Source organism: Moschus berezovskii, chromosome 14, assembly GCF_049115385.1.
Source record: "Moschus berezovskii isolate FMDL1 chromosome 14, NW_MosBer_1.0, whole genome shotgun sequence".
NCBI classification, from domain to species: Eukaryota; Metazoa; Chordata; class Mammalia; order Artiodactyla; family Moschidae; genus Moschus; species Moschus berezovskii.
This window is the reverse complement of record NC_142473.1, coordinates 43,687,872-43,700,576: the sequence shown is the minus strand read 5'-3', so window position 1 is coordinate 43,700,576 and position 12,705 is coordinate 43,687,872. Positions and strand designations below refer to the sequence as shown.

Sequence of the window (12,705 nt, the reverse complement as noted above, 5' to 3'; positions counted from 1 at the left end):
ACTGAATGAGGAACTCCCCAGGTCGGTAGGTGCCCAATATGCTACTGGAGATCAGTGGAGAAATAAATCCAGAAAGAGTGAATGGATGGAGCCAAAGCAAAAACAATACCCAGTTGTGGATGTGACTGGTGATAGAAGCAAGGTCCAATGCTGTAAAGAGCAATATTGCATAGGAACCTGGAATGTTAAGTCCATGAATCAAGGCAAATTGGAAGTGGTCAAACAGGAGATGGCAAGAGTCAACATCAACATTCTAGGAATCAGTGAATTAAAATGGCCTGGAATGGGGGAATTTAACTCAGATGACCATTATATCTACTACTGTGGGCAGGAATCCCTTAGAAGAAGTGGAGTAGCCATCATGGTCAACAAAAGAATCCGAAATGCAGTACCTGAATGCAATCTCAAAAACTACAGAATGATCTGTTAGTTCCCAAGGCAAACCATTCAATATTACAGTAATCCAAGCCTATGACCCAACCAGTAACACTGAAGAAGCTGAAGTTGAACGGTTCTATGAAGACCTAAAAGACGTTTTAGAACTAAAACCCAAAAAAGATGTCCTTTTCATTATAGGGGACTGGAATGCAAAAGTAGGAAGTCAAGAAACACCTGGAGTAACAGGCAAATTTGGCCTTGGAGCACGGAATGAAGCAGGGCAAAAGCTAATAGAGTTTTGCCAAGAGAACGCACTGAAACACCCTCTTTCAACAACACAAGAGAAGTTCTTCAGTCACCTTTTTCAATTTTTTTTTCAACTTTTTCTCCTCTAGCTGGCCATTCAGTTCAGTTGCTCAGTCGTGTCCAACTCTTTGTGACCCCATGGACTGCAGCATGCCAGGCTTCCCTGTCCATCACCAACTTCCAGACCTTGCTCAAACTCATGTCCGTCGAGTCGGTGATGCCATCCAACCATCTCCTCCCCTGTCGTCCCCCTCTCCTCTTGCCTTTGATCTTTCCCAGCATCAGGGTCTTTTCTAACGCGTCAGTTCTCCGCATCAGGTGGCCAAAGTATTGGCGATTCAGTATCAGTCCTTCCAATGAATATTCAGGACTGATTTCCTTTAGGAAATTATCTAAATATTTAGGTTAAATATTTCCTAAATATTTATCTGGCCATTAAATATTGTTATTTCACAGGGAAGTTCTAGGTTCTTTATTTTCTCTCACCTTAAGCTGACAATTCTCAGATTTATTCTAATTCTGCCTGCTATATTCTAGATATGTTATATTCAACTGCCTCCTGAAATCTCCACTAGGATGCCCTTTCACAGGCATCTCAAACTCAATATATTCCAAATTGAACTTAATCATTTCAGTCTCTCTTTCTGCAGTTTTCCAAATTAGTAAATGGCATCACCATGCACTCAAGTTCTCAGAACCACCTTAGAAGAGTGTTAGTCATATGACAGTCTCTTAAATATCTGTAAAATAAAAAATGAATATTTGATTCCTCTTTCATCTCTTAACCATTCCTCAAGCCCTATTAAGTCCACCTCTTAAATACATCTTGAACTGTGCTATTTCTTTCTCTGAAAGATGCTATTTCCAAAGATAGCTAAAAAGTTTCTCACGCCACATACTTTTCTGCAATGTGACTTTGATATTTCCTCCCAGTAGGAGAAGTCCAATTCCTCTCCCCTTCAATTTAGGCTGGTCATAATGACTTGCTTGTAACCAGGGGAGCACAGCAGAGGTGATGGGTACATGACTTGTGGTTCTGCCTTGGTCTTGGGAATGCTTGCTCTTCAGATGCTTCCTCTCTGATCCAGTCTCCAGGCTTGAAGAAGCCCAACCCACATGAAGAGGTCACATGTAAATACTTTGACAATCCTCACTGATCCCAGCCTTACAGTCATCCCATTGTAAAACTCACCAGCTGCTTTTGCCTTCATTCTCTCCACAGTAGCCCCAAAAATACAAATAGATGTCTCTAGTTTAAACCTTTCATGGCTTGTGTTATCTCAGAATAAAAGTCCCAAATCCTCAACCTGGTCCTTAAGCCTGTTATGTGAAAAAGGAGGTTATAGATCAGTGTCTACAGTACTTAAAAAAAATAGCGATACTATCAATAGTATTTAAAGAAAAATACTTAAAATTCTGACGACTCCCACATATAAATATCTAGTCCACATTTCTCTCTTTTTAGACATGTATACCCAATGTCCTGCTCAGAATTTTCACTTGAATGTCTAACACGTATTTCATACTTATGTCCAAAGTCAAGCTTTTAAGTGTTTGCCCCCCATGAAGTCTTCCTCCATTTCAATCAATGGTTAACTCCACACTTCTAGATAGTTTAAGTACTATTCTCTCTTTTCAGCCTCATATTCAAATCAACAAGTAAATCCTTACAACTCTACCATCGAATGTATTCAGAATCTGATCATTTCACATTGCTTCCACCTTAATTTAAGCCATCATCATCTCTTACCTAAATTATGATAACAGTTTCCCAATTAGCTCTTTGTGTCTACCTTAGTTTCCCCTGCAGTCCAGCTCCAACCCAACAGCCAAGAGTGATTCTTTTAAAATATACATCAGATCAGGGATACACCACTGCATGACTATAAAGTGAATTCTGTGTGAACAGTGTGCCCATGAAATGGTAAAACATGGCATCCTTACAGATCATATCACTTTGTTAAAACCCTCTGATGGCTTCCTATCTCACTCAGTAAAAGGCCCTACACCACCTCATTTCCCACTACTGACACCCTCACTCACTCTACTCCAACTCCATTGTCTCTTTGCTGCTCTCGAACTTACCAGGCAAACTGCTTCAACACTTGCTCTCATTGTTAACCTCTGCTTGAAATTCACTTCAATTTTCCTCTGCAATGAAGGCCTCTCAAACTACTCTTTATCCCTTTATCTTTCTTCTCACTCCTCAGCACATATCACTATCTAACATATCATATGTTATTTGTTCACATTACTTGCTTTACCTCGTCTGTTGTCTGTCTTCCCTGAAAGAGTGAAAGTTCCATTAGAACAGGAAGTTTTCCCTGGTTTGTTCCTGCTGCATCCCCCAAACTTAGCCAAGGACTTGGTGCAGAATGAACAGAAAATAAAACACTTAACCAGTTTTGTTTTCTCCCTATCCTCTGGCCTTCTGTCATCACTCAAACACTATCTCTTCTAATCTAGCCATACTTCCTTTCTTCCAGGACCTTAAGCATGTCATATTCCTTCAAACCTGAAAGCCTCTGCAAATACCACTTCTGCTGCCTGAAGACTTTCTCACTCTCTTTTCCATTCCCTTAGGTCTCAGCTTTAATGTCACTGATTCAGATAATGATCTTCCATAGCCCCTTCACCATAGTATTCTGTGGTAATTCTGTCATAGTATCTCATTTCTTCACTCTATTTTCAAAGCTTTTTATTACTTCTTGAATGCCTGTCTTCCCCGCTAGACTGTAAACTCCATAAATACAGGGACAAAGTCTTTCTTGTTCATCACTATATGTACTATATGCATGGAACTCATTGAAAGCCTGATTAAGAAGGGAAAAAAGTACACTAGAAACATAAAACTGGTACACAGGAATTAGAGATAAAGAGCTGGAAACCTACGGTGTATAGGTAATATTTGAAGTCCCAGTGATGAATGGCATATTCTGTAAGAGAGAAGGTAGCTGAAGACAAAACTGTTGGCAAGGAACACACTCAAGGCATAAATGATCAGGAAGCAGGTGAGAAAAAAAATTAGCAGAAGATCTAAAAGAAGGATGTCAAAGAGCCAGAGTACTGAAGAAAGCGTCAAGGAAAAAACAAAACAGTGAAACCTAAAGGAAATGCCTTTAAAGACAGATACCAGATTTACCACTAAATTTAACATTGTTCAAAATAATATAGTCAATTCACCAAGACAAAAAGATTTAAAAAGTTTTATTTACAAAAGGGTCAATTATCTACCAAGAATATGTAAGAAACAACTGAAAAACTACTAGAAATAGGCAGAGTTTAGTTAGGTGGCTAAACACAAATACAGAAAATTCAATGATTTTCTTTTATGCTAGCAGTTAGAAAATCTGAACATATACTACACACAACAGTAACAAAAATACAGATTATCAAAGAATAAACTTAGACACAAAGGAAAACTGAATAAATGAAGACACAGTAGCTGGAATAGGAGGCAGTATAATAAATGTGTTAATTCTTGTTGCCATTGTTCAGTCACTCAGTAGTGTCTGACTCTTTGCAACCCTATGGACTGCAGCACACCAGGCCCCCCCATCCTTTACCATCTCCCTGAGCTTGCTCAAATTCATGTCTACTGAGCCGGTGATGCCATCCAACCATCTCATCCTCTGTTGACCCCTACTCCTCCACCCTCAACCTTTCCCAGCATGACTGTATTTTCCAACGAGTTGGTTCTTCCCATCAGGTGGGCAAAGTATTGGAGCTTCAGCTTCAGCATCAGTCCTTCCAATGAATATTCAGGGTTGATTTCCTTTAGGATTGATTGATCTCCTTACAGCCCAAGGGACTCTCAAGAGTCTTCTCCAACACTACAGTTCAAAAGCATCAATTTTTCAGCACTCAGCCTTCTTTATGGCCCAGCTCTCACATCTGTACATGACTACTGGAAAAACCATAGCTTTGACTATATGGACCTTTGTTGGCAAAGTAATAGTCTCTGTGTTTTAATATGCTGTCTAGGTTTGTCATGGTTTTTCTTCCAAGGAACAAGATACAGTACAAAAGAGTATGAAATGCAGCACTTGGGTGCAGTCTCAAAAATAACAGAATGATCTCAGTTCATTTCCAAGACAAACCATTCAATATCACAGTAATCCAAGTCTATGCCCTAGCCACTAATGCCAAAGAAGCTGAAGTTGAACAGTTCTATGAAGACCTATAAGACTGTCTAGAACTAACACCAAAACAAGATGTCCTTTTCATCTTAGAGGACTGGAATGCAAAAGTAGTAAGTCAAGAGATACCTGGAGTAACAGGCAAGTTTGGCCTTTGTGTGCAAAATGAAGCAGGGCAAAGGATAATAGAGTTCTGCTAATTCTTAAAAAGAAATAACTTCAAAGAATCAGTGAAAAGCTCAAAAATTTTCAAATGATGTATTTTTGAATGCCTACAACAGACACAGGTCAGATGGGAGTATGTTTGAGCCTAAGGATTACTCTATAAAGAGGGAAATACTAATGATACTAGAGAAGACAATAAGTGTAGAAGTGTCTTAAAAATGCATGAGGGGATAAAAGAGTTTATTCATTCAACAAATGTTTACTGAGTCCTTACTATGTACCTGACACTACAGACACAGAAATGAAAAGGTATAGTCCCCATCCTCAAATTCAATTGATTTAATGCTATAAAATGAAAAACAGGGCAAGACAGAGAAAGGCAGAGAGAAAACACACAAGTGTGTGTTGTTTCAGTGTCTCTATTTCTGTGACTCCAAAATTAGTCTCTGCCTCTTAATATCCCTTCTTAAACTAAATTAAACGTAACTTCAGTTTCTGATCTTCATTTGTAATCCCACTGTCTCCCACAAGGGTGGTGCCTTTCTTCTAGGCCTTCTGAACTTGTCCTTTTGCAAACTTTAAATTTCATTTTCCACATTACTTTCAAAAAGCTAAGATCACGGCATCCAGTTCCATCACTTTATGGCAAATAGGTTGGGAAAAAGTGGAAACAGTGACAGATTATATTTTCTTGGGCACCAAAAATCACTGTGGATGGTCACTGCAGCCATGAAATTAAAAGATGCTTGCTCCTTGGAAGGAAAGCTACAACAAACCTAGACAAGGTATTAAAAAGCAGAGACATCACTGTGCCAACAAAGGTTTGAATAGTCAAAGCTAAGGTTTTCCAGTAGTTGTGTTTGGATGTGACAGTTGATCATAAAGGCTAAGCACTGAGAATCGATGCTTTGGAACTGTGGTGCTGGAGAAGACTCTTGCGAGTCCCTTGGACAGCAAGGAGATCAAACCAGTCAATCCTAAAGGAAATCAACCCTGAATAGTCACTGGAAGGACTTATGCTGAAGCTCCAATACTTTGGCCACCTGATGTGATGAGACAACTCAATGGAAAATTCCTGAGGCTAAGAAGGACTGAGGGCAAGAGGAGAAGGGGATGACAGAAAATGAGATAGTTGGATGGCATCACCAACGAAATAGACAAGAATTTGAGCAAAATCCAGGAGATAGTGGAGAACAGGGAAGCCAGGCGTGTTGCATTCCATGGGGTCACAAAGAGTAGGACACAACTTAGAGACTGAACAAATAGCAACTTCACCTGGGACATTGTATTTTCATTTCTCTTAGCCCCAGGCCTTCATTCCTGAGTTCAGCCCTGATTCTCAAAACCTCTTCTGGATTACAGTGCTTGCCTGGGAAGATAATGAGGACAATGAAGAAATTAAAGCCTAGTTGCCTCCAAACATAGCATTCCTTCTGCCTGAAACACACTCCCTCTTCTCTCTCCAGAAAGCTTCCTCAAGCCCCGACACATGAGTTAGATACAGCTCATACATGCTCATCTAGTACCCCATTCTTCCTCTAACACAATATAATTTACTTATCTGCTTTTTCCACTACACTGCAAGCATCACAAGAGAAGGGATCTTGTCTTTTCTTGTTGCCTTTTACATACCAATAAAACGAGCATTCAATAAAAATGTAGAAAATGAGCAATAACTATGTAAACCATTGAACAAGTTGTTATTAAAGGATATCTTCTAATAATAGTTATCCACAATATATTTTCATGTGGAAATATACAATATAATATATATGATCCTTTATTATTGTTTTACTTCACCTTATTTCCTAATTTTGCTTTTTTTTTTTTTTTAAGCAAACCCTTATTTAACATTATGTGTCAAGCGTGAATGGACACTTAGTCGCTAAGTCATGTCCGACTCTGCAATCCCATGGACTGTAGCCCACCAGGTTCCTCTGTCCCTAGGATTTTCCAAGCAAGAATACTAGAGTGGATTGCCATTTCCTCCTCCAGGAGATCTTCCTGACCCAGATATTGAACCCGCATCTCCTCCTACTCCTGCAATGGCAGGCAAATTCCTTTTACCACTGAACCACCTGGAAAGCTCTCATGTGTCAAGCACTATCCATTTAATCTTCACAACATTGTGAGGTAAGTAATACTATTCTCCCATTTTAAAGATGAGGCAACTAAGAAATCAGGTTTTAGGTAACTTTCCCAAGAAATCCAGGATGCTATATTCAATATATTCAATACACTGAGTACTTCATTACAATATTCAGTAAAAGCACGTATTTGCAGGAAAAATATCATTTTTGGACTCAAGTCTATACTTACAGTACACATTCATATTTTACAAGACCATTTCTATCTCATCAGATTCTATATAGTTTTCTTTTAATAAAGTCTATGAGAATTGCTAATTTTGTAACAAATCAGTTCAGCTCAGTTCAGTCGCTCAGTTGTGTCCGATTCTTTGCAACCCCATGAATAGCAGCACGACAGGCCTCCCTGTCTATCACCAACTCCTGGAGTTCACTCAAACTCATGTGCATCAAGTCGATCATGCCATCCAGCCACCTTATCCTCTGTCACCCCTTCTCCTCCTCCCCCCAATCCCTCCCAGCATCAGGGTCTTTTCTAAGAGTCAACTCTTCGCAAGAGGTGGCCAAAATATTGGAGTTTCAGCCTCAGCATCGGTCCTTCCAATGAATACCCTGGACTGATCTCCTTTAGGATGGACTGGTTGGATCTCCTCGCAGTCCAAGGGACTCTCAAGAGTCTTCTCCAACACCACAGTTCAAAAGCATCAATTCTTCGGCACTCAGCTTTCTTCACAGTCGAACTCTTACATCCATACATGACCACTGGAAAAACCATAGCCTCGACTAGATGGACCTTAGTTGGCAAAGTAATATCCCTGTTTTTTAATATGCTATCTAGGTTGGTCATAACTTCCTTTCCAAGGAGTAAGCATCTTTTAATTTCATGGCTGCAATCAGCATCTGCAGTGATTTTGGAGCCCAGAAAAATAAAGTCTGACACTATTTCCACTGTTTTCCCATCTATTTCCCATGAAGTGATGGAAACAGATGCCATGATCTTTGTTTTCTGAATGTTGAGCTTTAAGCCAACTTTTTCACTCTCCTCTTTCACTTTCATCAAGAGGCTTTTGAGTACCTCTTCACTTTCTGCCATAAGGGTGGTGTCATCTACATATCTGAGGTTATTGACATTTCTCCCGGCAATCTTGATTCCAGCTTGTGCTTCTTCCAGCCCAGCATTCCTCATGATGTACTCTGCATATAAGTTAAATAAGCAGGGTGACAATACACAGCCCTGACATACTCCTTTTCCTATTTGGAACCAGTCTGTTGTTCCATGACCAGTTCTAACTGTTGCTTCCTGACCTGCATATAGGTTTCTCAAGAGGCAGGTCAGGTTGTCTGGTATTCCCATCTCTTTCAGAATTTTCCACAGTTTACTGTGATTCACACAGTTAAAGGTTTTGGCATAGTCAATAAAGCAGAAATAGATGTTTTTCTGGAACTCTCTTACAAAAAAGAGCTTTACGACAGACATCCTGGAATGTGAAGTCAAGTGTGCCTTAGAAAGCATCACTACGAACAAAGCTAGTGGAGATCAATGGAACAAAATAGAAATCCCAGAGATAAATCCACATACCTATGGACACCTTATCTTTGACAAAGAAGGCAAGAATATTCGATAGAGAAAAGACAATCTCTTTAACAAGTGGTGCTGGGAAAACTGGTCAACCACTTGTAAAAAGAATGAAACTACAACACTCCCTAACACCATACACAAAAGATCTTAATGTAAGACCAGAAACTATAAAACTCCTAGAGGAGAACATAGGCAAAACACTAAGATAAATCACAGTAGGATCCTCCATGACCCACCTCCCAGAATATTGGAAATAAAAGCAAAAATAAACAAATGGGACCTAATTAAAATGAAAAGTTTTTGCACAGCAAAGGAAACTATAAACACGGTCAAAAGACGGCCTTCAGAATGGGAGAAAATAATAGCAAATGAAGTAACTGACAAAGAATTAATCTCAAAAATATACAAGGAACTCCTGCAGCTCAATTCCAGAAAAATAAACGACCCAATAAAAAAATAGGCCAAAGAAATAAACAGACATTTCTCCAAAGAAGACATACAGATGGCTAACAAACACATGAAAAGATGTTCAATATCACTCATTATCAGAGAAATGCAAATCAAAACCACAATGAGGTACCATTTCACCCCAGTCAGAATGGCTGCTATCCAAAAGTCTACAAACAACAAATGCTGGAGAGGGTGTGGAGAAAAGGGAACCCTCTTACACTGTTGGTGGGAATGCAAACTAGTACAGCCACCACGGAGAACAGTATGGAGATTCCTTAAAAAACTGGAAATAGAACTGCCATACGACCCAGCAATCCCACTGCTGGGCATACACACCAAGGAAACCAGAATTGAAAGAGACACATGTACTCCAATGTTCATCGCAGCACTGTTTATAATAGCCAGGACATGGAAGCAACCTAGATGTCCATCTGCAGACGAATGGATAAGAAAGCTGTGGTACATATACACAATGCAGTATTACTCAGCCATTAAAAAGAATACATTTGAATCAGTTCTAATGAGGTGGATGAAACTGGAGCCCATTATACAGAGTGAAATAAGCCAGAAAGAAAAACCCCAATACAGTGTACTAACTCATATATATGGAATTTAGAAAGACGGTAACGATAACCATGTATATGAGACAACTAGTCTTCAAATTACAGGCATAAAATTGTTTCTATTATTTATATTCTTAATACTTCTATGAATAATTCCCATTTTTAATACTGCTTATTTGCAAGATTTTTCTTGTTGATTATTGTTACCTGATGTTTCCCTTTTTAGAGAAGCTTTTTAAGGCAGCTTTGACTCTGTTGAGCCTCTCAATTTTATCTTTATTTTTATTGCATTAATACCTGGTATGTATTAAGTGCTTTCTTTTCTTTATGATTATTCTGTTTATCTTGTTAACTTCTTAAACTGGCTGTATACTTGTAGACTCATTGCTTTTCCTTTTTATGTAAAGTTTACTACATTTGAGGCCTCAGTGGATAACGTTTTCCATAACCCGTAGGTTTTAAGACTTTGTGTTTTTGTTATCTTTCTGTAATAATGTTGTTTTTAAATGCCATGTACTTAGTGAGTGATATAAACACATTGTAATTAAAAAAAAAAAAGAATATTTGGCCAAACAAAGAAAAACTGGTGCTTAAGGACAGACCTAATAAGGACCACTCATTTTCAAGAAGTTAGACTATAATTAAGCATGAAATATTAAATTAAGCATAATTAAGCATTATATATTAAATTATATAATAGATGCCCTACAAGTTTCCCATTCCCAATTTCTAACACACCAATGTTTCAGAAAGTATGGCCCTACTTTGCTAAGCTACTGTTACATTTAGGTAATGAAGTAAACATAACCATATACTTGGGACTAACACACATCTATAACCACAGGTAGCAAAGTTTTACAATGGCTTCCCACATTATACAGCATAAAATGTAAGAATATTAATTTTAAGACCCTCTACAATCTGGCCCCCATATCTATTCTCATCTCCTTCTGGTCCCAATATAATCTCTTATATAGGTTATTTCCAAAGTATACCACTCATGTCTGTAATCCCTTAACCTTCCTATTCTACTCTTGCTAAGTCATTCCTGTTCACTTTTTACAACCTGTCTCCTCTGAACTCTTCCCTAATCCTACTAGCCTTCAATGACATCTTCTTCTGGGATTTTCCAACCACTTAATAACCAAGTCAACATTTGATAATTGTCATATACATTTTGAATTTTCTGTGTATAATCACCTTTTTTCTTAGGTATAATATAATAGTAAAGGGGATGGGCATGAGGGTAGGAGGGGTAGTGTGACAGGAAAATATCAGAGTTAGGATTTCCGAAGTTCTAGACTTGCTCTGAGACTATATTTGAAGTTCCTGAATAAAGCCATTTAATTCTCTGTATAAATGAGGGCTGGTATTTGGTATTCAATCTAAGATCTTTAATGACAAACATCTTTTTGAGAATGATTTGTATCTTCCATAGTTGCTTAGTATGTTATATTACATGGCAAATAAAAAAGAAATTATAAATTCTTGGTTGATGTGATCTGAGGAGTGAAGCCAAATACCACACTTGGACAAAGTCAGGGATACCAAGCTGGGAGACACAGACTGGCAAAAAATGACAGAGGAAGAACAAATAGAAGCATACATATGGGAGACTCTACAAGCAATTAAGCTGAAAGAAAGTTTTAGAAAATTGCACCAAATAATGATCTCTGTGGACTTTGATAAATAATCTTCATGGTATTTGTGTTTTAGAATTCAATTAAACAAATACTTGAAGTTTAGGTAAACAGCACTATTTCAGGTATTTCATTCCAGTACATTGTAACTCTGCAAACCACTCACACACAAAACATCATACTTACTGAGATCTCTACATTTAATAGTACTATATTCGAAAGAGATACAAAGATAGTCACAAGCTTCTCTCAATTCAGGAATAGATATGCCATCAGGACAACGGATTATTCCGGTTTTATAATAATCCTGAAAAAAAAAATAATGAATGCATAAAAGAATGCACAAGGTATACAAAATGTATTTTTTAAATTGGGCTGATACAATTTTTTTAAATTGTGATACTCTTGAGATTTCTGAATTGTGGAATTTTAAAGTTAGGTAGGACCTCAGTTCACCTAACCACTTTTTCACTTTACTGACAGGAAAAATTTATGTCCAAATGGATTCACTGACTCATCCAGTTATGAAATTATTTAACAAGAGAGATAAAGTTAGAACCCGGGTCTCCTCATTATTTATGCATCTCTTCTCTCTACTATACCATGCTAATTCACATGTATTCCCCCCTTATAAGTTATTTGTCTACATACCTACCATATACTTTTTAAAGAAATTTTAAGGAAGTTAAATGACATACTTTACGTTACCTTAAATATTACCTAGAGAATGGGGCAAAACTTAAGGTTTTTAGTAAAGAACTTCAAAATTATTTCCAAGTATTCAAATACATGGAAACAGAACACACAATTATTCTTCTTCCAAATACTGTTCTTTGGTGTTTCCCACATAAATACAAACAATAATAACTATTATTTCCAAAATCTACTTGAAACGCTGTTAGGGGCTGGCCCAGAGCTACAGATAAATTACTCCATAGCTGAGTCATGGAGTAACTGGTCAATACCATTAGGGGACAAATGGGTGTATGAGCAACTGAAAAAGCACTTCCCAAAAAATTAACATCTGCCTCAAGCTTCTTGATGTTCAGAGCCACAGTTAATACCATTTCTGAAGTTACTACATGAATCAAGCAAGACATCTCTGGTACTTTTCCAAGTACTTGTTAGTACTGATCACGATCAACTACTATTCCTGTCTTGTACCTCAGGATCCTCCCTCTCCTCTTTCCACAAAACTATTTAAGGAAACCATATTTTCAAACTGTGGAATAAACTATCACATGCTATAAATCAAACTTTTATCACTGATTAAAATTACAAGTAGTGTCTGTAGTATTAATTCAAATATTTCTCAAAATAAAAGGTTAAAAAAATTTAAGTTTTAATACAAAAATGATAGGAAATATATTTTAGAGATGACTTTCAAATGTTTCTAAG

The 12,705-nt window shown here is 37.8% G+C and overlaps 1 protein-coding gene across 3 annotated transcripts in view; it reads right to left on the bottom strand.

The window, feature by feature from the left end:
* The window catches only part of BTBD10 (BTB domain containing 10), an 81,355-nt gene that overhangs the window by 11,069 nt on the left and 57,581 nt on the right, over positions 1-12,705 (bottom strand). For all 3 annotated transcript variants that reach the window (XM_055423341.2, XM_055423342.2, XM_055423343.2), the window contains one exon: positions 11,494-11,614. In XM_055423341.2, coding sequence (XP_055279316.1) covers positions 11,494-11,614 — 121 coding nt within the window. The remainder of the gene's footprint in view (positions 1-11,493; positions 11,615-12,705) is intronic.